Source organism: Brassica oleracea, chromosome C8 (assembly GCF_000695525.1).
Source record: "Brassica oleracea var. oleracea cultivar TO1000 chromosome C8, BOL, whole genome shotgun sequence".
Classification (NCBI taxonomy): Eukaryota; Viridiplantae; Streptophyta; class Magnoliopsida; order Brassicales; family Brassicaceae; genus Brassica; species Brassica oleracea.
In genome coordinates this window covers 40,471,955-40,497,969 of record NC_027755.1, presented here as the reverse complement: position 1 = coordinate 40,497,969, position 26,015 = coordinate 40,471,955, and the positions used below count along the sequence as shown (strand labels likewise).

General features: G+C 34.5%; 7 protein-coding genes, 1 non-coding gene and 1 pseudogene across 9 annotated transcripts; 5 read left to right on the top strand and 4 right to left on the bottom strand.

Annotated features, from left to right (window-relative positions):
• Positions 1 to 291: 291 nt before the first annotated feature.
• Positions 292 to 1,578, bottom strand: LOC106309403 (ATP-dependent DNA helicase Q-like 4A). The gene is made up of 7 exons (XM_013746428.1): positions 1,433 to 1,578; positions 1,285 to 1,351; positions 1,030 to 1,204; positions 859 to 949; positions 677 to 771; positions 497 to 574; positions 292 to 388 (listed from the first exon to the last, which is right to left on the bottom strand). The coding sequence occupies exons 1-7, from the start codon at positions 1,439 to 1,441 to the stop codon at positions 292 to 294; spliced, it is 612 nt and encodes a 203-aa protein (XP_013601882.1). The 5' UTR covers positions 1,442 to 1,578.
• Positions 1,579 to 2,816: 1,238 nt separating this feature from the next.
• Positions 2,817 to 4,516, bottom strand: LOC106309402. Its single transcript, XM_013746427.1, has 9 exons — positions 4,373 to 4,516; positions 4,189 to 4,255; positions 3,963 to 4,117; positions 3,814 to 3,880; positions 3,557 to 3,728; positions 3,374 to 3,470; positions 3,178 to 3,272; positions 3,006 to 3,083; positions 2,817 to 2,913 (listed from the first exon to the last, which is right to left on the bottom strand). Exons 1-9 carry the CDS (start codon positions 4,514 to 4,516, stop codon positions 2,817 to 2,819), a joined length of 972 nt encoding a protein of 323 aa, XP_013601881.1.
• Positions 4,517 to 6,520: 2,004 nt separating this feature from the next.
• LOC106312188 (protein EFR3 homolog) lies at positions 6,521 to 12,688 on the bottom strand. 2 transcript variants are annotated; one of them, XM_013749603.1, is made up of 19 exons: positions 12,524 to 12,688; positions 12,213 to 12,425; positions 11,721 to 11,795; positions 11,517 to 11,632; positions 11,321 to 11,435; positions 11,114 to 11,242; positions 10,973 to 11,029; positions 10,763 to 10,884; positions 10,189 to 10,675; positions 9,576 to 9,725; positions 9,221 to 9,484; positions 8,988 to 9,137; positions 8,811 to 8,886; positions 8,578 to 8,705; positions 8,293 to 8,496; positions 7,869 to 8,009; positions 7,671 to 7,796; positions 7,067 to 7,270; positions 6,521 to 6,977 (listed from the first exon to the last, which is right to left on the bottom strand). In XM_013749603.1, exons 2-19 carry the CDS (start codon positions 12,345 to 12,347, stop codon positions 6,819 to 6,821), a joined length of 2,838 nt encoding a protein of 945 aa, XP_013605057.1. In that variant the 5' UTR covers positions 12,348 to 12,425; positions 12,524 to 12,688; the 3' UTR covers positions 6,521 to 6,818. The 2 variants fall into 2 exon arrangements, with proteins under 2 accessions (XP_013605057.1, XP_013605058.1); XM_013749604.1 differs by having other exon boundaries at positions 10,982 to 11,029.
• A 301-nt stretch (positions 12,689 to 12,989) lies between these two features.
• On the top strand, positions 12,990 to 13,061 carry TRNAT-UGU. The gene has a single exon. It is a non-coding gene; the product is annotated as a tRNA-Thr (tRNA).
• Positions 13,062 to 14,533: 1,472 nt separating this feature from the next.
• On the top strand, positions 14,534 to 14,989 carry LOC106311089 (annotated as a pseudogene).
• A 4,052-nt stretch (positions 14,990 to 19,041) lies between these two features.
• On the top strand, positions 19,042 to 19,503 carry LOC106309401 (calmodulin-like protein 7). The gene has a single exon (XM_013746426.1). The coding sequence runs from the start codon at positions 19,042 to 19,044 to the stop codon at positions 19,501 to 19,503; it is 462 nt and encodes a 153-aa protein (XP_013601880.1).
• A 2,033-nt stretch (positions 19,504 to 21,536) lies between these two features.
• Positions 21,537 to 22,800, bottom strand: LOC106309399 (UDP-glycosyltransferase 89C1). The gene is given in 2 exon segments (XM_013746425.1): positions 21,537 to 22,143; positions 22,145 to 22,800. Coding segments are annotated over 2 exon segments (1,263 nt in total).
• Positions 22,801 to 24,511: 1,711 nt separating this feature from the next.
• Positions 24,512 to 25,384, top strand: LOC106310724. Its single transcript, XM_013747944.1, has 3 exons — positions 24,512 to 24,617; positions 24,864 to 24,949; positions 25,052 to 25,384. Exons 2-3 carry the CDS (start codon positions 24,883 to 24,885, stop codon positions 25,219 to 25,221), a joined length of 237 nt encoding a protein of 78 aa, XP_013603398.1. The 5' UTR covers positions 24,512 to 24,617; positions 24,864 to 24,882; the 3' UTR covers positions 25,222 to 25,384.
• Positions 25,385 to 25,535: 151 nt separating this feature from the next.
• On the top strand, positions 25,536 to 26,001 carry LOC106309398 (putative fructokinase-8). The gene is made up of 3 exons (XM_013746424.1): positions 25,536 to 25,571; positions 25,692 to 25,775; positions 25,876 to 26,001. Exons 1-3 carry the CDS (start codon positions 25,536 to 25,538, stop codon positions 25,999 to 26,001), a joined length of 246 nt encoding a protein of 81 aa, XP_013601878.1.
• The last annotated feature ends 14 nt before the right edge of the window (positions 26,002 to 26,015 follow it).

Sequence of the window (26,015 nt, the reverse complement as noted above, 5' to 3'; positions counted from 1 at the left end):
ATTCTTACGTTTTGTTTCCATGCAGATTGGTTAAAACCATACCGAATTGGACACAACTAGTTAACAAGATTACGAAGAACTAAACATTGCATAAAAAGTTTCTGTAATCTACTGAACATTAAGTTTTATATTTTATCTAGTAGGACACAAAGTTTACACAAAAATGCAGCAAAGTTTACAAAAAGTTATTAGAGTAGTCACAACTTCACCTAGGTAATTAATTATTACGTATGTCCAACCCATCTTTTATCATTCAAAACTCGAAATAAAGCGTTCCACATGCCCATACTTTTACTCCATGGAGCTTTTCTTATTGGTTGCGTAGTACTCCTTGATCGTTGATTCTATTACTTCCAACAACCGATCACCGTACCTACTTACTTTGTCCCTGAACGCAAGTTTAAACATAACAGTATAACACATATGTAATCAAACTCGTTTGAGTTCTTATCTCGATGATTACTGAGTACAGTTTCTGGAAGCAAAAATTACTTACTTCCCAAGGCCATCTATCTCGAGGAGTTCCTCTTTGTTTCTCGGAATCTTGGTGCTTATCTTCTGAAGCGTTGGGTTGCTGCCACCATAAACACACAAGTATTTTGTAGGTGCATGGATCAAATTGATATTTCATAGAAAATAAGCAAACAAATAGTTTTTTTTTTTTATCAAGACTTACGTGAATATATAAGTTCCCATGACACCACCAGGGCATTCTTTGACAAGAAGTGAACGTAGCTTCCTCAAGGCTAAGAACAAGTTGGTGGTAAGATCCTATACAAAAAAGATCAATGAGCCATAATATTATAATCTCAGCAGAAAAAATGAGACTAGATTACAAAGAGAGATGGAGAGAGATACCACATCTCCAGTTGCAATTGATGTTAATGGATCTTTTTCTGAGGTTTCACCGGGTGTACTCGGCTTCAATACTTTTACTGAAGATGGGGATCTGCATACGCAATCTCTTAGCTACGTTTAATATCTAACAAGCTTAAAACAGATAAAACACAGCAATGATTTTGCAAGAACCTGAATGGTCTTCTGGTACGAGATCGTTGGCTGTTGGTGTGTTCTGGTGTAACGTATTTAGCAAGCAAGATAGCCGCTGCGGATTCCCTAGCTTCCTCAGCATCTGACTTTGCCTCTCCACAAATTCTGTGTGCGAACTGAGTCTCATTTATTCTTACTTCACCTTGGAATCCACCTTTTTGAACAAAGCAACAACATGTAATTAAATTGCTATGTTAGTAAAGGAGCTTGCCATATATGATCTCAAACCCTTACCATCTGAAAGAGACACATGATAGCTTGGTAGTACCCAGTTATTCTCTAGACAGATATCATCGAGTTTCTGCAATAAAATAGAAGAAACGTATCTTTTTTATTTGAAACTGAAATGATCAAAGACTCAACAGTTTAACCAAAAACTTACCTGACACATACTTTTGGTAGAAGGAAGAGGTTCAGAGGGCTTCGGCCTCTTGTTGCTTTGACATGCTGACTTGTCATGAGATTCTTGAAGGATACCTCTCGGGTATGCCTTGTTACAGCTCTTGAGTATTGTTTCTAGTTGCAGCTCCCAATCACCTATATAAACAATCCCTGGAATCGATAAGCATTCAAGTTCATGTAGAAATGGAGCAAACAAAAAAAGGGAAAGTACCTTTAATGTTCTTGATGCGTTGATCGCATTTAGCAATCTCGTCTTCTATGAACCGCTGCTCAAGAGTCTACATGCACGCATTCACAAAAAAAAAAAAAGCAAGCATCAGATATGCATGCTATTAGCAATCAAGTACATGTGTGTCTTTGATCAAAGTCTACAGTTATTACAAGCTTATCTCGTTCCCAAAGAAGAACTTTCAATGCAGTCTCGGAAAGTGATGTTGCCCTAGAAAGAACAGTCGTTTGTAGCTCCTCAAGGTTTAGATTAGAGTGAGGAGAAGAAACATGAGCTGGAACGCTATTAAGCTTCATCTTCTTGATATTATTTTCTATACGAGTACAGCGGAGAAAAGAGCCAGCAGTGGAAGGGTGTTTTTTCCTTCTCCTCTTTTTTTTTTTCTTGTTTAGACAATAATGGAAATTCGAAAAGGCTCTAATCGTTTACGTTTGGTTTAACTGTAATTTTGTATCTCTTTAAAGGGTATCTAGAGAGTTCCAGTCTTGTACAGTAGGTTGATCTTATCTTTATTTAAGAGATTCCTGAAGTGATTGATAGATATGAGTCTTTTAATTTAATTTAAGATTTTGACATAACAGCCTTATAGCTCAAAACCTGAAAAGGCTATGATATCTCTTAAACAAGGCACTGTCGTGTGAAAAATTGTTTAATAGTAAATCACAATTGTAGTGTCTATCTAATTTTTAGAAATTATTCAAATGATCATTTCTAATAAAATCTTCATATTCATATGCAGCCGAAATGAAAAAAAAAAGCAAAGAAAAACGAAAGAGACAATTCAAGTTTCTGCATGACTTTTAAGCTGCTTCTGTTCTTGGACCGACAGATTGTTCAGATTAAAGCATCCGGTTTAAAATCATTAGTTAGGTTTTGTTACCATGCAGATTGGTTTAAACCATACCGAATTGGACACAACCAATAAGATCATGCATTAAGAACTAAACATCTAATAAAAAAAGTTTACGCAATCTACTGAACATTAAGGTTTATCTAGTAGGCCTTAGAAGTTTACAAAGTACTAAAGTTTCAGAGTGGTCACAACTACACCGAGGTAATTACTCTTTACCTCAGTTCCTAACACATCTTTGTCCTTCAAAACTCAAAATAAAGCTTTTTCTCAATGCCCCACACTTTACTCCATGAAGCCTTTCTTATTGGTTACGTTGTATTCATTGATCGTTGATTCTATTGTTTCCAACAACCGATCACCATACTTGTTTACTTTAGCCCTGAACACAAGTTTAAAGATACACATAACTTTTCTTAATTCATTGCTTTGATAATTACTGAGTAGAGTTTCTGGAAGCCAAAAAAAACTTACACCCCAAGGCCATCTATCTTGAGGAGTTCCTCTTTGTTTCTCGAAATCTTTTTGCTGATCCTCTGAAGCGTTGGATTGCTGCCACCACAAACACACAAGCATTAATATTTTGTAGGGGGCATGGATAAAAATTGATAATGATCTGGTAGCAGTTTCAACTTTTAAAACTTACGCAAATATATGATATGACATGACACCGTGAGGGGATGCTTTGACAATATCAGAACGAAGCCTCTCCAAGGCTGCGTATATGTCCTCGGCGAGATCCTAATATAAAAAATTTCAATGAAAGCACAAACTCAGCAATCCAAAAGTGGTTAGATTAATCTCAGACTAGACTACAAATAGAGAGAGATATGTAACAAAACTGCTGTTGGAAGTGGAAGACTAGTCTGCTTCTCCGATTTTAATGGACCCTCCTCACCGGGTGTACTCAGCTTCGCTACTTTTACGGAAGAAGAAGATCTGCAACCGAATATGAAAGTCTTAGCTTAAGTTATATCATTAACAAACTTGAAACAGATAAAATACAGCAATTATTTTGCATGAACCTCAAATGGTCCTTTGTTAAGACATCGTTGGCTGTTGTTGTGTTCTGGTGTAACTTAGTTAGCAAGCAAGCCGCTGCGGATTCCCTAGCTTCCTCAGCATCAGACTTTTCCTCTCCAGAGATGGAGTGGGCAAACTGAGACTCCTTTATCCTTACTTCAGCTTCAAACCCACCTATTTGGACAAAGCAACAACATCCACATGTAAGTTGTTGTGTTAGTAAAGGGTATGTATTTGCTATGTGATCTTAAAAACTTACCATCTGATAGAGACACATGGTAGCTTGGTAGTACCCAGTTATTCTTGACGCAAACATCATCAAGTTTCTGCAATAAAATAAGAGAAAATTAATTGTTTTTATTTCAACATGCAATGATCAAAGACGCGAGAGTTTCTCAAAACACTTACCTCACACATGCTTTTGGTACAAGGAAGAGGTTCAGAGAGCTTCAGCCTCTTGTTGCTCTGACATGCTGACTTCTCATGAGATTCTTGAAGGATACGCCTCGGGCATGCCTCTTTACAGCTCTCGAGTATTGTTTCTAGTTGCAGCTCCACATCACCTACGTATAATCCACACGGTAAGCATTCAAGTTCATGTAGAAACAAAGTTGGGGCAAAAGAGGGAAAGTACCTTTGATGTTCTTGATGCGTTGATCGCATTTGGCAATCTCGTCTTCTATGGACCGATGCTCAAGAGTCTGCATGCATGCATTCACAAAGAAAAAGAGAACCAGCCTTAGAAGAAGAATCTATGCTATTACCAATCAACGTTTTTTTAGAGTATATGTGTATCTTTTATCAAAAGCGAGAGTTACAAGCTTATCTCGTTTGCAAAGAAGAACTTTCAATGCAGTTTCTGAAAGAGATGTTGCTCTTGAAAGAAGAGTCGTCCGTAGCTCCTCAGGGTTTACATTAGAGTGCGTAGAAGAAACAGGATCTCGCATGCCATGAAGTTTCATCTTCTTGATACCTCTTTCTCTTTTGAGTCAAGACAACATTCATTTACACACACTTTTCAAGTTTTTTAGATGGAAACGAATGAGAAAGTGAGGAAGGGAATAATAGTATAAGAACAGAAGATGACGGTCAGATTTCTTTTTGTTGTTCAGACCATCTCCAATGCGTTAAAAATAGAGATAAGTTTCTCTCCAACATATTTTTTTTACTTTTGCCTTTATAAAAAAATATTTTCAAAAGATTCTATTTTAATTTTACAAAAGATACATTTTGTTTATAAAAATTGATAACTAACTCTATTTATTTTTAATTTTTAAAACATTTTCATAAACTTATGAATTTTTTTAAACTAAAGTTTTGTTAAAAGACTATTATGTAAATAAAAAATGTTATTATACTCCTACAAAGTTGTATTTCTCTATAAATATAATTATTTTGGTTACAAATATAAAAATTTAAAAATTAAAGGACTATTTTAAAAATTAAAAAGTATGACTCTATAATAGAGAAAAAAATAGCAATCTCTATTTTAAAGGTAGAAATAAATATGGGATGAAGCACTTTTACTTCTATTATAGCATATAGAGGTAAAAATAACTAGGAATTTGAGATGCTCTTAGACAATAGTTTACATATTGTTTGACGGACAGAACTTGGGTTCACCCCCTAGGGTGAACCTTTAAATTCACCACACATTTTAGGACCAATCAAATTGATACATAGATTATTAATTAAAAAACATTAAATAAAATAAAAAATAGCTACAAAAAATAAAAAAGCTAATTTTAACGACGCTAACGCTTTCAGTGAAACCCTAAACCCTAAATCTTAAATTCTAAACCCTATACCCTAAATTATAAACCCAAATTCAAACCCCTAAACCCAAACCTTATACCCTAAACCCTAATACTATACCCTAAACCCAAATTATATACCTTAAACCCAAAAAATAGACTATAAACCAAAATTCTATACACTAAACCCAAGTCTTAGACCATAAACCCAAACCGTAAACCTTAACCCAAACCCTATAGCATCTAAGTTTGGGGTCTGGGTTTAGGATTTATCGTTTGGGTTTTATGTCTAGGATTTGGGTTTAGGGTATAGGTTTTGGGTTTAGAATTTACGGTTTGAGTTTAGGGTCTACGACTTGGGTTAGGGTATAGAGTTTAAGTTTATAGTCTAGTTTTCGAGTTTAGAATATATAATTTGGGTTTAGGGTCTAGGATTAGGGTTTAGGGTATAGGGTTTGGGTTTAGGGGTTTGGATTTTGGTTTAGAATTTAGGGTATAGGATTTAGAATTTAAGATTTAGGGTTTAGGGTTTAGCTGGAATCGTTAGCGTCGTTAAAATTAGCGTTTCTATTTTTTGTACCTATTTTTATTTAATTTAATGTTTTTTAATTATTAATCTATGTTGCATTTTGATTGATCCTAAAAAGTGAGGTGAATTTAAATGTTTACCCAAGGAGTGAATCCAAGTTCTGTCCTTGTTTGACTGCCATTTATGTCTCTTTAAGGGTATTTGAAGAGTTTCTGAAGTGATTGATTGATAGGAGTCATTCAGTTTGGATTTGAGATTTGACATAACAGTCTAAAGCTGAGAATCTGAAAAGGCTATGATATCTTATTAGTATCTACTAAAATCTGAATTTTTGTTTTCAAGACTCTTTGAAGAACAAAACACACTTATTAGCTCACGACAAATAAAACAACACTTCACATCAATGATATTGCACACAAAATATACTGAAAAAGAAAAGAAGAAGACAATTCAAGTTTCTATAAGACTTAAACAGCTTCTGTTCTTGGACATATAACATTTTTTTTGTTCATCACAACATACAAATGGAAAATCAATCATAGTTGCTTCCAACAAGAGCCAAGGTGTGACTAATTGAATAAAAAGTTATACATTATGTCGTGTGTGTTCATATATATAAGTTATATGCAAGATTTTAAGTAATATTTTTATTTGGACTTGATAATCCATTGATACAAACCATAAACAAACCACAAGACTGGTTTCAAACTCCAATTCGTACAACACAGAACAAAACACATGCAGCTCACCACAAACAAACAAAAATAATCAACAACAAATGCTTCCTTGATGATACAACATTTTCTTTTGTTCATCACAACATTACAAATGGAATGAATCAAATCATAGTTGCTTCCAACAAGAGCCAAGGTGTGACTAATGGAATATATATGAAGCACATGATTACACGTGATAATATATATATATAATACCGTGTGTGTCTATATATATATGCAAGATTATACGTAATGTACCGTAGGTTTAACATCCAGCTGCTTTCAAGAACTTATCGTAGGGGCTTGAAGGCGGTAACCTAAAAGAGTTTTGTTCCACTTCGAGTGAGCAGAAGGCGTACTGGCCTTGAGGTTGGACTTGTGCCACAGTGAGTGCCTTCTGATCATCTTCATCAGCTTCTTCTGTCTGCAACACCAATACCAAAACGAACTTTAAAAGTTGATGAGAGGACAATTAGTTTCAAACAGAACAGAGAAACAAACTCTCTATCTCACCTCCTTAAGAAGAAAGAGCTCCTCCTTTTCATCTTCCTCTGAGAAAGTTATAGCTTTGGTTGCTTGGGGTTTGAAACTTAGAAGCACAGACATCTTCTGCTGCTTGCCCGTCACGAGAGCTTCACACTGGTTCATCATCTGGTCATAAGGTACAGGAAGGGAGGAAACAGGGAGGCTTGCAACTTGCCTAGCAGTTTCTGATACCTACACATCACCAATGGAAACAAAATTACATGAGAAAAGAGGATCACAAAAGAAAACAACACAAATTAGCAATTTTTCTATCATATATTGGTCTTTTATATTCAATATTTTATTTTATTTTAGGTTTAATTATAAAATTATTTTAATGAATTATAAAAATTTAAATATACAAATAAAATCAGAGAAATTTATGCATTTTTGCCAACATTTTGATTGAAGTAACCGATTTACATTAATTTAAATTGATTTAGACCATGTTAGTTAGACCGATTTAGAATAATTTGAACCGATTTGAGCCACATAAATCGAACATTAAAAAAAAAATGTTTTAGTTATGACTTATGACCTATTTTTAGAACCTTGCAAATTAGTATAAAGTACTGAGTGTATTGTATATTACCGATTCTAACAACTCGTTGATACTCAGAACATCTACAGGGTTAGTGTTTGTGGACAACGACGTTCTGTGACTCCCACTAGCCCCCGGTGAAATTTCTTCAAATGCCGCTACTTCTGAAAGCTCAGCCTGAAGAATAAACGCAATTTCAGTAAAGAACTCACACATCTGAAGCAAGTTTTTCTGATAGAGTCACTATACCTCTTCAAAAGCTGGAAGTTCTATTTGATTAAGAGGAGAGCTAGGTCCTGGTGTATCCATGAACAATGGTGCACCAAGCGGGTGTGCATCATCTCGTGAAAAATCTGACTGAATCTCCTTTCTCAAACTTGATTGCTCCTCCTAAGAACATTACACACAAAACATCTTCAGAAGAAGGTTAAGATCATTGCAAAGCTCCAGCAAGTTTATCCTAATTTCTTTTGTTTCCTTATGAATATTACACTGACCAAACACACACCATTAGGACAATATCTTCATTGCTAAAAACAATATGTAAACTAATTGTTTCTTTATAATGAAACACAACTTCCATCAGAAACAACAGAACCATCATGAATGGATACACCATGTTTTTTTCTTGATCAATGATACACAATGTTATAATTTTAAATTGGATAAGTACCTCGGATAATGTCTGAAATTTCGATGTGAAATGAGTGATAACGATTTCCTTGAGGCGACTATCATTTTCCACAATCTCTGACGAGTTGAGAGCAGCACTATCATCTTTATCAGATCCATATGCTACCACTTCTTCTTCCTGTGGGAATCCAGAACAGCCAGCACGCAGTCTTATATCTCCTTCCAGCACAAGATAAGGATCCACCTATTCATGACATGATGAAATTGCACATACAATTAGAAGACTGAGAATAAAAACAGGTGCAATATTTAGCAAAAAGCTAACCATTTGGCCATTTAAAGATTCTTTGACAACTGGAATTAGCTCCGGTATGTTACAAATCTTGGCACTGAAAATGAGCAAATGTGATGCAAAAGTGAAGATCGATCTTCTACGAGAGAGCTCCCAACCTCCTTCAGAATCATATACCAGAAATAAATATGTCAGAGTTGCATTATATCAAGTCTAGGTAATTTCTAAATAGATGTAAAAAGCATTGATCATAGTCTTTAACTTACCATCTTGATTCAGTGAGAGATTCCGAAGAGAGAACGCAAGCTGAAAACACCGCACCAGAGCCATGTGATTTGATTTCTGCCATTTGCATTCACCAAATCAGAGGAAAAAAAATACAAATTCACAAAGATACGTGCCGTATGGTCCATTTTAACTTAGCATAAGATACTTGGACTAACCTTTGCTAGTGAAAACAAAATAGTGGTATTAAACGTGCTGGCCATTGCCTCAAAATTAGCAGGGGTGTTCTCGGTAGAAGTCGCTTGGATCCATAGGGATGTAAGAAGCATATTTACTTGGTGACTACTCAGCCGAAGTGAACATAACGACTGTAAAAAAACATGAAATAACACTATAATCAGCTCACTAATCAAATACATTCAAATCAATAAAGAGAAGTGCTAATCCATACCTTTATACCACCATCATTTAAGCTATGATCCAAAGACTCACAACTAATACTTGTATGAGATGTGTGGTTTACATCTTTACGCAGATCACTGTTTAAGGATTCCTCAACTTTATCTCTCTCCTCCTCCTTACGTTGGTCTGACCAAGGCAAAAGAAGAGTTCGAAGAAGCAGGACTGAGAAAACATTGTGTGCCTCAACTCTAGTTTCATAATCTGTGTGGGACATTGCAAGGAGCAGTTGGTGAAACAAGGCATCCGGAAACACCTGGGAGTACAGACCACAGTAAATCCGTTGGAACAGAATAATAGTCAAATAACAAAACAAAAGTTGTTGCAGTAAGAAAAAAAAATCTCACTTTCTTGTGGTAAGAGACATTTGGGACCACTGATATTATATGTGCAGCACGGAGAATAACTGATGCTGTGGTCCTAGCAATTAGTACATTGGTGGATATCATCTCAAGAACCACCGCTAACATATCAAGAATTGGCCCTGCATCCCCAACCTTAAAGCAAAACCAAAACAAAAAATTGAACAAAGTTATGTGATTGTCCACAACTTGAGACATATAATACACAAGATGCTATTAGCCAACGTTCAAGAAACAGCTAGGCGGTTACTATTCACTCTGACTAGCATACTATGCGGATTATTCGGGGTTTAGGCAAGATCTATGCATTAACAAATTATTGATTTATTTTACATAATTTTACATTTATATAAGATATTTGATTTTTTTTTTAAAATAATTATTAATATTATTTTGATGAATTAGCCAAAGTAGATATATTATTTTGGATTTTTAGACTAATTTAGATCGATTTAAACTGAGTTAAACCAATTTTGACCATTTTAAATAGTTTAAACCGATTTGAATTATATAAATTTCCGCTATGACTAAGTTGCCGCCTATTAGCAATACTTGTGAAGAGGGTAAGATCAAAACCACATAAAACAACAAAACTAACCTTATTTGAGAGCTCTGCAATGCACTTTTCTAGCGCACCCTGCAGGTCAGAGTTCTGCTTCGATTCATCAGCAAGCAGATCTGACTCAGCTGCATTTTGCCGGCATTTCCTCGAGTGCTTAATTAAGTCAGCTATCACAGCAGTCATAGCTCCTGAAGCCTGCTTCTTAGCATGTAGCGCAAGGCATGTAGCTACATTCACCATGCTAACTTGAACTCCTTGTTGCTTCGTTACATTCTTATGATCCAAGTGCTTGATCAAAGAAGATACCAGCACGTGACAGTTCTCTCCTGATTCTTCTAGACGAGACTGCAGAAACAATAAAACAGAAGAGGCAACGCCCTTATCCGGAGACCAGTAGTTTCCACTGTCGAAAGCATTCAGAAGCGGTTCAAGAACACGGCGAACAGTTGTTGTTTCCTTTGCTAACTTGGCTATATTGCAAAGGCATACCATAGACCAGTATGAAGGGCTCTTCGAAATGTCCCTGAAAATAGATTTAACGGAAAATAAAATCAAATAACAAAAATACATGATGCATTACTAGTGACAATAAAGTTCTGAGAAGCCTTACATGTTTTCCAACTTAAAGTCAGTCACAGGATTATGTTTGAAAGAAACCATTTTACCAGCTTCATTGGTATCTTCTTGGCTTTTCTCCAAATCCATATAATTCTCCAGAACCACAGAAATAATCTAATTCAAGATGTAAAAAAAAAGAGTTAATAATAATCTAACTACAAAGCACCAACACTTGTATGTATAAGCCCTGGAGGTAATAGACCTGACTCACCATATCCAAGTCCATTGATAGTTGGGCATGCTCACCAATAAAAGATACCTGGCAATAACTATTGGTTAGTAACAAAATAATATTTTATCTCAGTAAAGCAAAATGAACAAGTGAAAAGAAAAAACTTATTACCATGAAAGCCAAAGCTTGCATTCCTGCTGACCGTAAACGGAGTGATCTTTCATCATCTCCCATTTCTTGAGCAAGTTGACAAAGCTTAGGGATTAGACCTTCTAAGTTGAACATGTGTGAATTCTCAGTCTGTATTTAAACAAATGTGTTACCATATGACATTTTATATAGTTCAAGATTAGACAAGTAGCAACTGCTCAAATGTACCTGTAAGCTTATAAAGTCAACAAGGGTATTGCAACCCAAGATCTGAACTTCTTCATCTCTTGTTTGTTCCAAAAGAGTTCGGACAACGCTTAACAAACTACATGAAAATAGAGGCCTACAAGAAGAAAAGATGATCTTTCAGCAAAAGAACCAGGATACGCCACACAAAGTTTATCCTGAAGAAACTACTACTTACATCTGCTCCTTACATGATGAAAGCAACTTCTTGTAAATGCACAAGACGACTTTAACTGATCCGATGTTTCCATTTCGCAATTCTTTGTAGCATTTCTGCTCAAGGTACTCTGTAATCTGTCACAAAAGGGTAGAAGACTACAACGCATGAGAATAAAACTGAGAGAAGTATGGCGAGTAACTACACAAAAACATGCAACCCCACCTTTGGGATTCGTAAAGGGTTCCTTGACGCATACTCACAAAGCTTGCCTATTTTTCTATCATTTGCCTCAGCTTCCTGCCAAACCACAACATGTGCAAAAAAAAATAGAAACTTTAAGAAGAAGCCCTTATAGCAAAACCAAGTATATATTCATTCCGACTTAATTATCTAGTGAACCAACAAGTATAAAACTTCAACAAGACTACTCTCTAAATAATCACTAAACAAAAAGGGAAAAAAAACACTTAATAATCTAGATGATCTTCATTAGCACCAAAAAAAATTTGAAACTTTAAGAAGATTAAAATTAAACTTAACAAGTATAAAACTTCAAACAAGACCAGATGATCTTCATTAGTACCAAAAAAATGAAACTTTAAGAAGATTAAGATAAAAAACTTAACAAGTACTTCAACAAGACCAGATGATTCTACATTAGTACCAAAAGAGGAAACTTTAAGACAATTGACTGATATAAAAAGAAGGGTTGACCTGGTTACGAGGGAAAATCTCAGCGAGCATCTTCTTGTAGCGTTTAACGGGATGCCTAGACCTAGCCCTCAAGGAAGGACAGAAGAAACAGAGGTTACCACAGGCGGGCAAAACCCGTCTGGACATAACCCCCATTCTCTTCTCCCAGCAGCAACGCGATTCTGATGGAAAACCCTAGTTCAGTATCCACCTAAAACCTACCCAGATCGCACCCTGTAAAAAAATAAAAGGGGAAAGATTTTTAGAATTGGGATCACAGAAAAAGGAATCAAATTTACACAATAATTGAACAGAGAGATCAAAGATTTTACGCGAGGAAGATGGATGAGGAGAGAGGCGGCCGCTGGAGAGAAAGGAAAAAAAAAATCTAATCCAGCTCCCCCGCTCAGAGGTGGCATCCTTCTTCTCTCGTCTCTTTATCATTATTACTTAATATAATCTCATTATTACTTAATAATCTCATTATTAAAAATCTTTTCTCTCTCTCTCTCTCTTTCCGCCATTAATGTCGGAAAGTGTCAGTCCGAAAAACAGCCTATATTACGAATTTACCCTTTGAAATATCTTGTCTTCATCAGACAAGAGTCACAGAAGCTTATACTTGGTCCGAGCAATATACGGTCCGGGTTTGGAAGGTTCTTGTCGGCCCGTGCGCTAAGATTACAGCTAATGGGCTACAAGTATCGGCCCATATTAAAAATAACCACCGCACCACAAGCCTTTGTAATACCTTAGAATTTATTTTCTATAATTTTCGATTTTATCAAATTTGCAAAAGCCCGTATAGCTCAGTGGTAGAGCGTCAGTCTTGTAAACTGAAGGTCCATAGTTCGATCCTGTGTGTGGGCACTTTTTAAAATTCAAGCTTTGAAATATATATTTTTCTTTCTATTTCCTAGTAAAATGAAATAAGACATACCTAGAAAAAATCCGTTTTAGTCTCTATTTTTTTCCATTAAGATCGAGTTATGGATTCTTTAACCAAAACAAAATCATTTTGATACTTCCCTATTATGGTTCACCACTCCACTGGGTTTTAGTTTCTTTTTGCTAGCTGTCTTTCTTCAAGAAAAATATTAATTAAAGGAAGTTATATCATTATTATAGTAAATTAATTGATGAATTGAAAATGTTTGGACCTTCCAAAACGTGCAACCAATCTCCTCTAAGGTGGAGAGGGTACGATCCATACTTGCCAACCATTATTTACAATCTAATTGTCTTACATCAAAACATATATTTGCTCATCTTATTTGAGAATAACTGAATTATTCTTGATTAATTGTAGTTGGCATTTTTCTTGTGAAACTTTTGATTGTGATGATAGGTCTTTACTGTTATATTGATAAAAAATCAAGCATACACAGTGCGTTGTGCTCATAATAACACTCGTAAGATTTCAAGAATGCGATGTCGTGCTTGAGTTAATTAAATATATCTCTCCTAGACATGGTTATATGTTTTCTTTGACTAATATGTTGTGACAATAATATAATGTGTCTCGTCACAAAATGGCACTTGCATTGTACGCATAGACGCATAGAGAGACATGGAGCCGATAACGTGAAAGTCTTTAGAAAAGTATATCTTTAAAAGATACACAAATCTATTAGACTATATATTATTTGAAAGCTGACTCCACTTTCCCCGTACTCCTCCTTGCTTATTTGTTTGGTAATGATTTGATTGCATTCCCAGTTAAAATAACATTTATAATATATGATTCCAGAAAGTCACAAGAGTTGTATCCTTTTTTAAACCCATCAACATTTTCTCTCAACCATTAAAGATGAGCTATATGTCTATAAAATTAAGCTCTCCTTTAGAAATTGTCATTATACGTGTGTAACGGTAAGCAAAAGGTTTGAAAAAGGTATTTCCGTACTATGTGCTTGTGTGATTCAGTGTCTCCTTGTCTTGTAAGAGCATAATTATCGGGGGTTCTTAGGACAGAATTATCGGGGGAGCGAGAAGGGTTTTTAGTGGGTTTTTAAGGGGGAGAGGGCCCACAAAAAGAAAAAAACAGGTTGCAGAAAAGCCAGAATAAGGATCGCTGTTGGCTAGTTTTTTGCACTGTTCGCGGACTCCACTGACACGTGGCGGCCCGCGATTGGTTGGTTTATATTTTTATTTTTTATTCTTTTCGATTCAGACAAAAAAAATAAAAAAAAAATAAAAAAAAAAAATAAAAAACCCCATGTGGGGTTTCTGCGTTAATCCTGCTCTAACTTCCCCCAGAGTTCTGAATCGTCTGCCCTAGTCGTAGCCCACACTATTCTCATTTCTTCTTCCACACGCAACCCTACAACATTAAAGAAGAAATGGGTCCAACGGAGCTCAAACGAGTGTTCCAAATGTTCGACAAGAACGGTGACGGTTCAATCACAAACAAAGAGCTGAGCGAGACGTTACGAAGCCTAGGGATTCACATCTCCGACAAGGAGTTGACTTAAATGATGGAGAAGATCGACGTGAACGGTGATGGGTGTGTAGACATAGACGAGTTCGGGGAGCTTTACAAGACGATAATGGACGAGGAAGACGAAGAAGAAGAGGACATGAAGGAAGCTTTCAATGTGTTTGATCAGAACGGAGATGGGTTTATAACGGTGGATGAACTGAAGGCGGTTTTGTCATCCTTGGGGCTCAAGCAAGGTAAGACATTGGATGATTGTACGAAGATGATTAAGCAAGTGGATGTTGACGGTGATGGTAGGGTTAATTACAAGGAGTTTAGACAAATGATGAAAGGTGGTGGTTTTAGCGCTTTGAGCTGATGTTTTCTTTTTATGTGTGTTTCATTTCTTCTTGCTTTAATTCTATTTATTAATATGAAAAGCATAAAAGAAAAACACAACGCACATGTTTATTACACGAATACAACGCCAACTACGATAATAGTTGATGCTGGCGGCGGCAAGACCTTAACGGCGTCTTGGTGGCAGGGCCGGCGTTTTATGACATTTTCTTCTTCGGTGGCTAGCTAGGGCTTAATGTATTGTATCCAGTTTGTTTCCGTTTTTAATCCAATTCCATTTTGTAAACCGCTTCTAATCTCCAACCAACCAGGGTGGTATAGACGTATCTATATATACATGCAGGGTCGGAGGCAGCTTTGAGGGAGGGGCCAGGGGGGACCCCTGTGAATTTTTTATTTATTTTGATAAAGAGGACCCCCTATGAATATCTATGAAAAAACAATTTTGGTTGTATTTTGTATCAAAAAACTAGTGAAATGTCTTAAAATTAGTTCATTGACCCCTGTAATTTTTGCCCAAAATTAATTTAACGGATGACTTCAAAAATTTTTTATCAACAACGTTTATTTTCCCATTTAAATAGTATTTTTCCTTGTATCCTTATTTTTTTATTGAAAAATCCCAATACTTCTATCTTTGACACAAAATAATTAATCATTTTCTTTTCACATATGGTTTTCCTTTTTAATTATGTTTTAGATTTTATTAACCGTGCTTCTCTTGAGTATTATAGTATTTAAGTATATTCAACTATAAATTTATATGACACCAGTAAAATTGGTGGCTGGCTCCGCCAATACATGTATATGTTAATACGTATAGTACTTCAGACTTTAAAATTGTTCTCGTTTGTATCTTACGTATCCCAATAATATAATAACCATCTCATTAGTATTTTTCCGTGTATCCTTTTTTTTAATTGAAAAATCCCAATACTTCTATCTTTTTTTTTTGACGAAAGGTTTTCAATATACTTTATCTTCGACACAAAATAATTAACCATTTTCTTTTTACATATGTTTTTCCTTTTTAATTATATTTTATATTTTATTAACTGTTTATTATTTCTGTTAACCATACTAACGTTAATATCTAGATGAATATGATATAGTTATATATATATATCAAATTATACATTTAATATTTTATAGTATTTAAGTATATTTAACTATAAATTTAATGACCCCAGTAAAAATGGTGGCTGGCTCCACCAATACATGTATATGTTAATACGTATAGTTACTTCATAGTTTTACGTTGCCACAGTCATGCTTTATGTAACTAAACCGGGACTTTGGCGTGATGATTTAGTTGAGAATGTGAATCCTACGGTCTACGTCGTGCTTGAGTTAATTAAATATATCACTCCTAAACATGGTTATATGTTTTCTTTAACTAATATGTTGTGACAACAATATAATGTGTTTTCGTCACAAAATGGCAGTCTTTAGGACACCATTATTGGGAGTACTTTAAAGCATCGCTTAGAAGAAGGGGTGGGAACCGAGAAAGAAATAAAAGGAAAAAAATTTTAATTAAAGACTGTCTTTTATTCTCCAACGACCAGAAAAAAAAGGATTCTCTTTCTCTTTTTCTTTATCTCAGTAATAATGTTGCTCTTAGAGCATCATCATTGGAAGTCTTTTGCATGATCTCTAAAAAATTAAAAATACAAAAGAATTAAAAAGGAAGAAAGATAAAGAGAAAAGTCAAGAAAAAAAAAAGGAACGATGATTCTACGGGAAGAGCTGAACTTCTTCTGTTTTAGGTTGAGAATGGGGAGTGGAGCAAAGGTGGATCATACACTCATGTGTAGCCTCCATCTTATAATTCTCCATTCACAAAATTTTACATATTAATTAGAAAAGATGGAGGAACCACAAGCAGTACAATATATTTGTCTTTTTGTGAAAAAAAGTAGAAGAACCACTTGATATACAATACACATGCTAAAATGAGTGTTTTATACACTTTTTTGTTTGTAAAACTTGTTTTAATTTGAAGTTATTATTTTATCTCACTATTTTTATGATAAATTTTTTTATATCATATACAAACAAAATATTATAGTTCTTTATCTTCTAATTTGTACTACATTTAAATACACCATTTATTTTTAATATTTACACAATATTTATTATGTAAATTTTTAATTTAATATTACAGTTTATTTATAGTTTTAAAATTATACATTTTCAAATTCTAGTATATATTAAATATTAAGATTTATATTATTTATGTTGATATTATTATAGAAAACATTAAGTAGTTTTACTATAGTAATAGAATACTATTTTACTACGATTATAATTATTTTAAAATCATCCAAAATAAAATATATATTAAATTTAAAAATTTAAATAGTTATATATTTTTTAAACTATTTTTAATTATATTTTGAATAAGATTTTATTAATTAAATTTATAAAAAAAATTATTACAATAACTAATTTGAATTACGAAAAATAATTAGTAATATAAAATTGTATCTTTAAAATATTTTTTTATTATATTTTGAATAAAATTTTATATTTTCATTTATAAAGTATTTTAAAAATATTACTTTTTAATTATGAAAATAAATATTATAAATTTTATATAGATTAATTTAAATTAATACAGTATTTTGGACCACTTTTTATCCATTTTCGCCATTCAATCATATGTTTTGAACCGCTAGATCCGCTAGATCCACACTTGAACCGCTCGATCCGCTTGATCCACTCTTGTTCTGCCCAATCCACTAGATCCGCTAGATCCGCAACGCTTGATCCGCTAGATCCGCAACGCTTGATCCGCTTTCTCCATTCGGAGCCTTAGACTATCTTTATCGCGGGGTCCTGGTGGATTTTTTAGAGTGTGGACCTTGCAAAAAGGTTAAGAATCGATCACAAAACATATGAAATAAGGATCGATTTTGGATTGTTTCTTGCACTGTTTGATTTTTTAATTATTATTATTATTTTTTTCAGATAAAAAAAATACCAATCAATCGCGAACTGCCACATGTCGTGGGGGCCCATAAATAGTGCAAAGATTCACTAAGAAAGAGTCATTAGAGCAAGTCCAACAATGATCCTTAGTTGGAGTCTTTGAAAAAAAATTATTATAAAACTATATGGGATCCACGATTTTTATGTTTCTGTGCAAGTTGATGCTCTTAGACCAGCTCCATTGGTGAGCTTTTAAAGAAGTTCTTAGCATTAAAGAAAAATGAAAAAGTAATTAATATTGGTGAGAGAGTGTAGAAAGGTTCTCAATTTGGGTATTTAATGACTGGTTCTAAACATCAAATGATAGATGTCACTATATTATTGTTTCAATTGGTTTAAAAAAATTAATGTGTAACTAAATTATTATAATAACATTATTTTTTTTGTTTTAGAAACTCTTAGAAGTTTTAACTGATGAAGCTGCTCTTAAATTCCTTCGCTAAGGATTCAATTCGGTGGAGTCTGTTAACTATTTGCGGGCCCCACTAACATGTGGCAGCCCGCGATTGGTTAGATTTTTTTTTTTAAATCCAAAATAAAAATAGTTAGAAAAATAGAAAAGCACCTTTTTTAAGGATTTTAATGGAGGTACACGGTTGCGGATGCTCTTATTTAGGGATTTTAAAGATTGAATCATTAGCTTTTGGTGAGGTCTACTAATTATTTAATTATTTTTTCCTTAAAACTCTCTTTTAAGGATTGGTGTTGCGGATGATCTTAGACTATATATTATTTGAAAGCTGACTCCACTTTTCCGGTATTCCTCTTTGCTTGTTTGTTTGGTAATGATTTGATTGCATTCCCAGTTAAAATAACATTTATGATATAGAATTCCAGAAAGTCACAAGAGTTGTATCTTAAACCCATCAACATTTTCTCTCAATCAATAATAACACCAACCAAAAGACAAATCTTCCCTCTTCGTGTCCCTCCCTACTTTTGCCAACTATAACGTATCTCGTTGCATCTCTTTGAGTTCTTTAACTTCCCCCAGAGTTCTGAATCGTCTGCCCTAGTCGGAGCCCACACTATTCTCATTTCTTCTTCCACACGCAACCTTACAACATTAAAGAAGAAATGGATCCAACGGAGCTCAAACGAGTGTTCCAAATGTTCGACAAGAACGGTGACGGTTCAATCACGAACAAAGAGCTGAGCGAGACGCTACGAAGCCTAGGGATTCACATCTCCGACAAGGAGTTGACTTACGTTGAAGAGTTTGGAGAGCTTTACAAGTCGATAATGATCCAAGACGAGGATGAGATAGGAGATGAAGATATGAAGGAAGCGTTCAACGTTTTCGATCAGAACGGTGATGGGTTTATTACGGTGGATGAGTTGAAAACGGTCTTGTCTTCCTTGGGACTCAAGCAAGGTAAGACCTTGGAGGAGTGTAGGAAGATGATAATGCAAGTGGAAGTTGATGGTGATGGTAGGGTTAATTACAAGGAGTTTAGACAAATGATGAAAGGTGGTGGTTTTAGCGCTTTGAGCTTATGTTTTTTTTTTTGTGTGTATGTTTATTTCTTCTTGCTTTAATTCTATTTATTAATATGAAAAGCACAAAAGAAATAAACACAACACACATGTTTATCACTACATACAGCGCCAACTTCGTCAATTAACAGTTGATACCGGCGGAGGCTAGGCCTTCACGGTGTCTTGGTGGCAGAGCCGGCGTTTGATGACATTTAATTTTGGCTAGCTAGGGCCTAATGTATCGTATCCGGTTTGTTTCGGTTTTTTAATCCAATTCCATTTTTGAAAACCGCTTCTAATCTCCAACCAACCAAGGTGGTATAGACGTATCTATATATACATGCAGGGTCGGAGGCAGCTTTGAGTGAAGGCCAGGGGGGATGATTATTATTTTTATTTTTTTGATAGAGAGGACCCCTATGAATCTATGAAAAAACACTTTTGGTTGTATTTTGTATCAAAAAACTAGTGAAATGTCTTAAAATTAGTTCATTGACCCCTGTAATTTTTGCTCAAAATTAATTTAAACATATGACTTCAAATTATGTTATCCCTTTTTTTATCAACAACATTTATTTTCCCATTTAATTAGTATTTTTCCTTGTATCCTTATTTTTTATTGAGAAATTCCAATACTTCTATCTTTGACACAAAATAATTAACCATTTTCTTTTCACATATGTTTTTCCTTTTAATTATGTTTTAGATTTTATTAACCGTGCTTCTCTTAAGTATTATAGTATTTAAGTATATTCAACTATAAATTTATAAGACACCAGTAAAATTGGTGGCTGGCTCCCGCCAATGCATGTATATGTTAATACGTATCCCAACTTTAAAATTGTTTTCGTTTGTATCTTACGTATCCCAATAATATAATAACCATCTAATTAGTATTTTTCCTTGTATCCTTTTTTTAATTGAAAAATCTCAATACTTCTATCTTCGACACAAAATAATTAACCATTTTCTGTTTACATATATGTTTTTCCTTTTTAATTATATTTTATTAACTGTGTATTATTTATGTTAACCATACTAACGTTAATATCTAGATGAATATGATATAGTTTTATATATATTTATATATATATATATATATCAAATTATACATATAATATTTTAATAGTATTTAAGTATATTTAACTATAAATTTAATGACCCCAGTAAAAATGGTGGCTGGCTCCGCCAATACATGTATATGTTAATACGTATAGTTACTTTATAGTTTTACGTTGCCACAGTCGTGCTTATGCAACTAAACCGGGACTTTGGCGTGATGATTTAGTTGAACTAGGCTCCGTTCGGCTTCAAAATACATTTTGACAACATTGTTTGTGAATAGCATCGTTGGAAATGCCTCGTTTCTTTCCAACAACCATTTCCTAATCCTAAAAAAAAATTGTCGGTAAGTTTCCGACAAACTGACGATGAACTTCCTTTCCGACACTCAAACTCCGATCAATTAAATGTACCGGAGATCATGACCGGCGACGACTTTACAAAATATTTTGCTGTCTTTTCTTGTAGTGAGATTGCCAACCTCACTCTGTCGGCATGGAGACTTGGCATGGAGACTTTCCAAGATACTTTATCCGTTCCGAAAAAGATTTTTTTTTTTAGAATTTTGATACATATTAACGTATTATTTGTTGTAATTAACTATTTTCTACAATCTTTAATCAACAAAACTTCAATAAACACAATTGCTTTTTTTTAAGTTTACAATTTACCTTTGAATAATGCATTAAAATATAAAAATCTAATTTTAAAAAATTGAAATATGGATCGGAAGTATATATTTCATTGAACTGAGATATCAAACCGTACATATTATTGAATGCACAAACCAACAAAACGCACATGATCGTCAAATAAAAAGTTTTTAAATAATTAACTGGATAATACAACATATTTCTTACCTCATTTGTAACTGGATAATACAACATATTTGGAAACACTTCTTAAAAATAAATAACTGGAAAACAACACAACAGCACGCATGAGTTTTATAACCCTAGCTTATTTTTCGTAAACCAACCTTTTTAAAGTAACATAATATTTTCTCTTGAAAGCATGTAACATACATAATATTACACGCACATCTCTGCAACAAGCTCATCCAAATTGTTGTACGAGCTCCCACCTTCTTGCATGGCCTCCATACCTTTCTCCCTGAGCTTCATCAACCTAACCCTCTCCGGAAAATCATCTTTCACCGAATCTGCCAAAACCCTAGCGAGTTTTCCCGAGTCAGGAACCGAGTCTTTGTTCTCTCCAACTCTCGCTGCAACTCCTAGATCATCAATGACCAGCTTCGCATTGTAGAAATGGCCTGCTTGCATCGGCCACGCAAGCATAACAACTCCTCCGACCATTCCTTCTAGAGCCGAACCCCAACCCAAATGGGTCAGATACGATCCAACGGCTCTATGCTCAAGAATCATCGTTTGTGGGGCCCATCCTCTTATGACCAGACCTTTGTCCTTAACTCTCTCCTCAAACCCTGCCGGAATCACATCTACATCATCACCGTAGTTATCTCCAGCGTTTACTTTCTTAGCTGCGTCCCTCACCGCCCATATGAAACGCATAGCGCTTGTCTCCAAGGCCGCTGCAAGAGCCGCCGTTTGCTCCACCGTGAGTCGGATCTGGCTACCGAAAGCTATGTAAACGACTGAGTTATCCTCGCTACATGCTTCCACCGCGGTCAACGCCTGCTTTAAAGGCAAGCAACGGTCCGACTGTCCAAACGCGGTGGTGAGTCATAAACCTAGCTGTAACACTCTCTACAAGCTCAGGCTCGAGCTCGTGGAAAGTGTTGACGACGAGACCGTGGCTTTCTGTTGTGGCAGTCTCGAACTCGTCGAAGAAGCCTCTATCTTCTTGACCCCACATGGTGGAGATCGCATGAGCATTGATGGGTAAGAAACAAATAGACTTTAGAGAGAAAGCATCAGCTACTTTGTTAATCCAAGGGCTGAGAAAAGAGCTTCCGAGGATAACGTCGGGAAGGTCCGACGGTGGCTGATGGTTCAGGAAATCAACGAGAGGGTCGTGGAGACCAGAGAGAGCTTCGAGCATGTGAGGTAAAGCTTGTAGAGGGAGTTGCTGGAGTGTTTCGACGCCTGAAGGAATAGAAGGGTGAGAAGGAAAAAGAAGGATTAGGGTTTTGAAATGTTCCTGAGAGTGAAGAGAACGGAGAGGATCAAGATAAGGAGAGCTTTTAGGTGTGACGAGGACGGTGATGGTGGCTCCACGAAGGAGAAGCTGATGAGTGAGGTCGATATGTGGAAGCATATGACCAAACTGTGGAAGTGGTATGACTAGTATGTGTGGCTTCTTTGTTGTTGTCATGGTTCTTTTTATTATTAATTATTATTATTTTCTTTTTTGTAGTTTGTAACGAAGAGAGATACACAAATATGCATCTCTATTCTATACAACGAAATAATTTTGAGATATGTCATCCACCACTCGTTAGAGCAACTACATTGTGAAGATACACACATAAGGTTTTTTTGACCACTTGTTAGAGCAAACTACAATATGTTATATTATATGTGAACCTTGTTTCTTTTGTTTATCTATTGCAAATGAACTACATTTAGGTGGCGCATCTGTTACAAATCATATGTTTATCTACCATTAGGTGTTATGATAATGTAATTGTTTTACTTCATTTTAAATGTTTGTTCTGTTTTCACTTTGATAATAACGATAAGATAAACTTTTAAAAAGTTGTGATTGAGTATAAATTTGTTACTTTACACGATTCATATAAATAATAGTAAATTTATTAAAACAAATTTTATTTTAAGTTAGATATACAAATGAAAACATAATACAATCGTTATTATGTAGAAATATACAATTTTGTTTGAATCTTCATATGTTATTATATTTTAACATCAAGTAAAAGATATTAGAATAACTAATTATTTTTTTTAAAAAAATAGAAATATGATGTTTACATTGTATTTATATAAATCATTTTCTCCGGCAGAGTGAAGAGAACTTAATTACATGATCGAGATAAGGAGCGTTTTTTGAGCATGTTTTTGGCATGACGAGAATTGTAACGATGGCTTCACGAAAGAGAAGCTGATGAGTGAGATCGAGATGTGGAAGCATGTGACCGGACAAGAACGTGGGGCTTATTTGTTGTTGTCATGATTGTTTATTATTAGTATTGTAGTTTATAATGTTGACAGATAGACAAATGATCTGTTGCAATATATGTCATTCAATCGATTCAAATCATTCAAAAGTGATAAACGACAACAAAAGAAAAATAAAATTATTATACATGTAGATAATCATATATATAGAAAGAAGAAGATACATGTATTCTTATCATATATGCTCTTGTCGAGGTAAAAATGGATTATTATTTTTTTCATTTTTATAGTAGTTTCTTAATTTGATAAAAAAATATAGATGGAGATTGAATTTGTTTGTTGTCATTTAGAAGTAGATGCTCACATTGAATATATGGTGATTTTGTGCCTTCAAAGTTTGTTTGCAAGATTTGTGGAAGACCAAAATTTCTTCTCAACAGATCACCATCCTTCTTTAAATATTTATCTCAATCAAAATTCACTATAAAATTTATATTAATACATTTTATTTACATAAATAAATAACTAAATTGATTCTTGTAAATCTCTCAACATACAATTACTATATAGTAGAAGATGAGGTGTTATATAAAACTAAATTGTTAATTCTTCTGAATTTTTGTAAGGTTTAAATATTAATTGGAATATTTTTTTTGTTTGAACAAATATTATGAATCTATGATAAAAAATATAATTGCTAAATGAGAAATAAATTAAAGATTAATGTTTTCGAAATAAAATAATTAGTAAACTTATATATATATTTCTGTACGATTAAATTTGAAAGCCCATTGTTGACGATATGGCCATATGGGCTTTTACATATAAGGCTAGGTATGAAATTCGCCATATCACTCTGTTAGAGATGATACTTCGGCCCATACCGAAAATTCAAATAATAATGTGGTTTAATTTGGTTTAAGATATTACATCGGTTTAAATCATCCGGTTATAAGCAATTAGACCAGATATGTTGCCAACCACTACGATTCACTCTTCCTCCTGAAAAGTTCGTCGCTTTCAAGCTCTCTGGATCTTTGAATACGTAAAAAGGTATCGGTTTCCTCTCTCCTTTCATCACTCAGTTTTTGAAAATTTTGTAAATTTCAATCGTAGTGTAAATTTTGAAAGTTTTGAAAGTTTTGTAAATTTTGTAAAAAGCAATCAGTTTTGAAAATTTTGTAAATTTCAATCGACGGTTACTTACAATCTCTTTGTATTGTGAGATTTAGGGCTTTGGTTTCAAAATTTGTTTTTTTTTTTCTTTAATTTTAATTTTGGAATGAATGTGTGATGCAGTGCTGCTGTAAAGGGCAAAATGGGAAGAGAAAAGAAGAGTCCTGGCTTGAAGATCCTCTGGGTTTGGACTATTGGCACTGCTGCTAGTATGACACTCTTTCTCTCTCATTCTTAATACATCTAATCCTTGTTAAGCTATGGATAGATAAATAGATGATCTTTTTTTTTTTTTCTGGACTTGGTTGCAGTATTGGTGGCGAGTGTTGTCCGTACAAGAATGCATGACATGGAGACGATGATGAACCAGGAACAAGCACCACCGAAACAAAACCAGAACGTAAATGCTGGCCACTCCGTCTTAACGGATGAAACTGTTTTGCCTGAGTCGGATCGAGAGATTGCCAAAGAACTCAAATGAAGAACAAGACTGCTTCTGCTTTTTTCTTCTTCTTCTTCTTCTTGTTTTCTCCTCTTCCTTTTGTTAGTTTATGTATGTGTAGTATGCGACTATCATTAGAAGATCTTAGATGATGTTACATAGAGAATAATTTTAAAAATAAATCGACCAAGAAGTTTTATTAGTGCTTCTGTGTGAAAACTATAAAGAAACCAGAGAGTTCAAACAATTGTGTTAGACATTTTTAGTTTAGAGTGTTTGCTAATATTAAATGTTGTGGTTTTGGGTCTCGAAGATTACGGGATTCACACAAAACCATCGATGATGAGTCAGCCATGTCTCTGTGGCATCCCAATTTGAAGCTCTTGCTTGTTACACTCGGCGAAAAGGGATGTCATTACTACACTTAGGCAACTTGATTGCTTGTTAATCAAGAAAGCTACATTGAGACTCTTATACACTTACAAAAAAAATAAAAAAAAAAATTGTAGGATTTTCATGGATCTACTGGAGCTGGAGATTCATTCATCGGCGCATTTCTAAGCCAGATTGTTGATGATCAGTCTGTACTCGAGGTTAAACATAGCCCTAGACCTCTCAATGATCTGTTGTGTTACTCTCATTTGAACAAGTGTGATTTTTACTGATATCTTTTTTTGTTTGTTGTTGAATTAGGATGAAGAGAGATTGAGAAAAGTGTTGAGGTTCTCGAACGTTTGTGGAGCAATCACAACGACCAAGAAGGGAGCCATTCCAGCTCTTCCTTCAGACTCTGAAGCTCTCTGCTTTCTTGGGTTATGAAAGAGTATAAGATG

Coding starts and splice junctions, on each gene's coding strand:
- LOC106312188 (XM_013749603.1), bottom strand. CDS start 12,347: ATGGGGGTTATGTCCAGACGGGTTTTGCCCGCCTGTGGTAACCTCTGT. Junction 11,633..11,720: donor ACCCTTTACGAATCCCAAAG/GTGGGGTTGCAT, acceptor CTTTTGTGACAG/ATTACAGAGTACCTTGAGCA. Junction 8,887..8,987: donor TTTTGTTTTCACTAGCAAAG/GTTAGTCCAAGT, acceptor TGCAAATGGCAG/AAATCAAATCACATGGCTCT.
- LOC106309402 (XM_013746427.1), bottom strand. CDS start 4,516: ATGAAACTTCATGGCATGCGAGATCCTGTTTCTTCTACGCACTCTAAT. Junction 3,273..3,373: donor GTCTTCCACTTCCAACAGCA/GTTTTGTTACAT, acceptor TTTTTATATTAG/GATCTCGCCGAGGACATATA. Junction 2,914..3,005: donor AAGATAGATGGCCTTGGGGT/GTAAGTTTTTTT, acceptor ACTTGTGTTCAG/GGCTAAAGTAAACAAGTATG.
- LOC106310724 (XM_013747944.1), top strand. CDS start 24,883: ATGGGAAGAGAAAAGAAGAGTCCTGGCTTGAAGATCCTCTGGGTTTGG. Junction 24,950..25,051: donor GACTATTGGCACTGCTGCTA/GTATGACACTCT, acceptor ACTTGGTTGCAG/TATTGGTGGCGAGTGTTGTC.
- LOC106309401 (XM_013746426.1), top strand. CDS start 19,042: ATGGATCCAACGGAGCTCAAACGAGTGTTCCAAATGTTCGACAAGAAC.
- LOC106309398 (XM_013746424.1), top strand. CDS start 25,536: ATGTCTCTGTGGCATCCCAATTTGAAGCTCTTGCTT. Junction 25,572..25,691: donor CCAATTTGAAGCTCTTGCTT/GTTACACTCGGC, acceptor AAAAAATTGTAG/GATTTTCATGGATCTACTGG. Junction 25,776..25,875: donor ATGATCAGTCTGTACTCGAG/GTTAAACATAGC, acceptor TTGTTGAATTAG/GATGAAGAGAGATTGAGAAA.
- LOC106309403 (XM_013746428.1), bottom strand. Junction 1,205..1,284: donor TCATGTGTCTCTTTCAGATG/GTAAGGGTTTGA, acceptor TTGTTCAAAAAG/GTGGATTCCAAGGTGAAGTA. Junction 772..858: donor CAATTGCAACTGGAGATGTG/GTATCTCTCTCC, acceptor TTTTTTGTATAG/GATCTTACCACCAACTTGTT.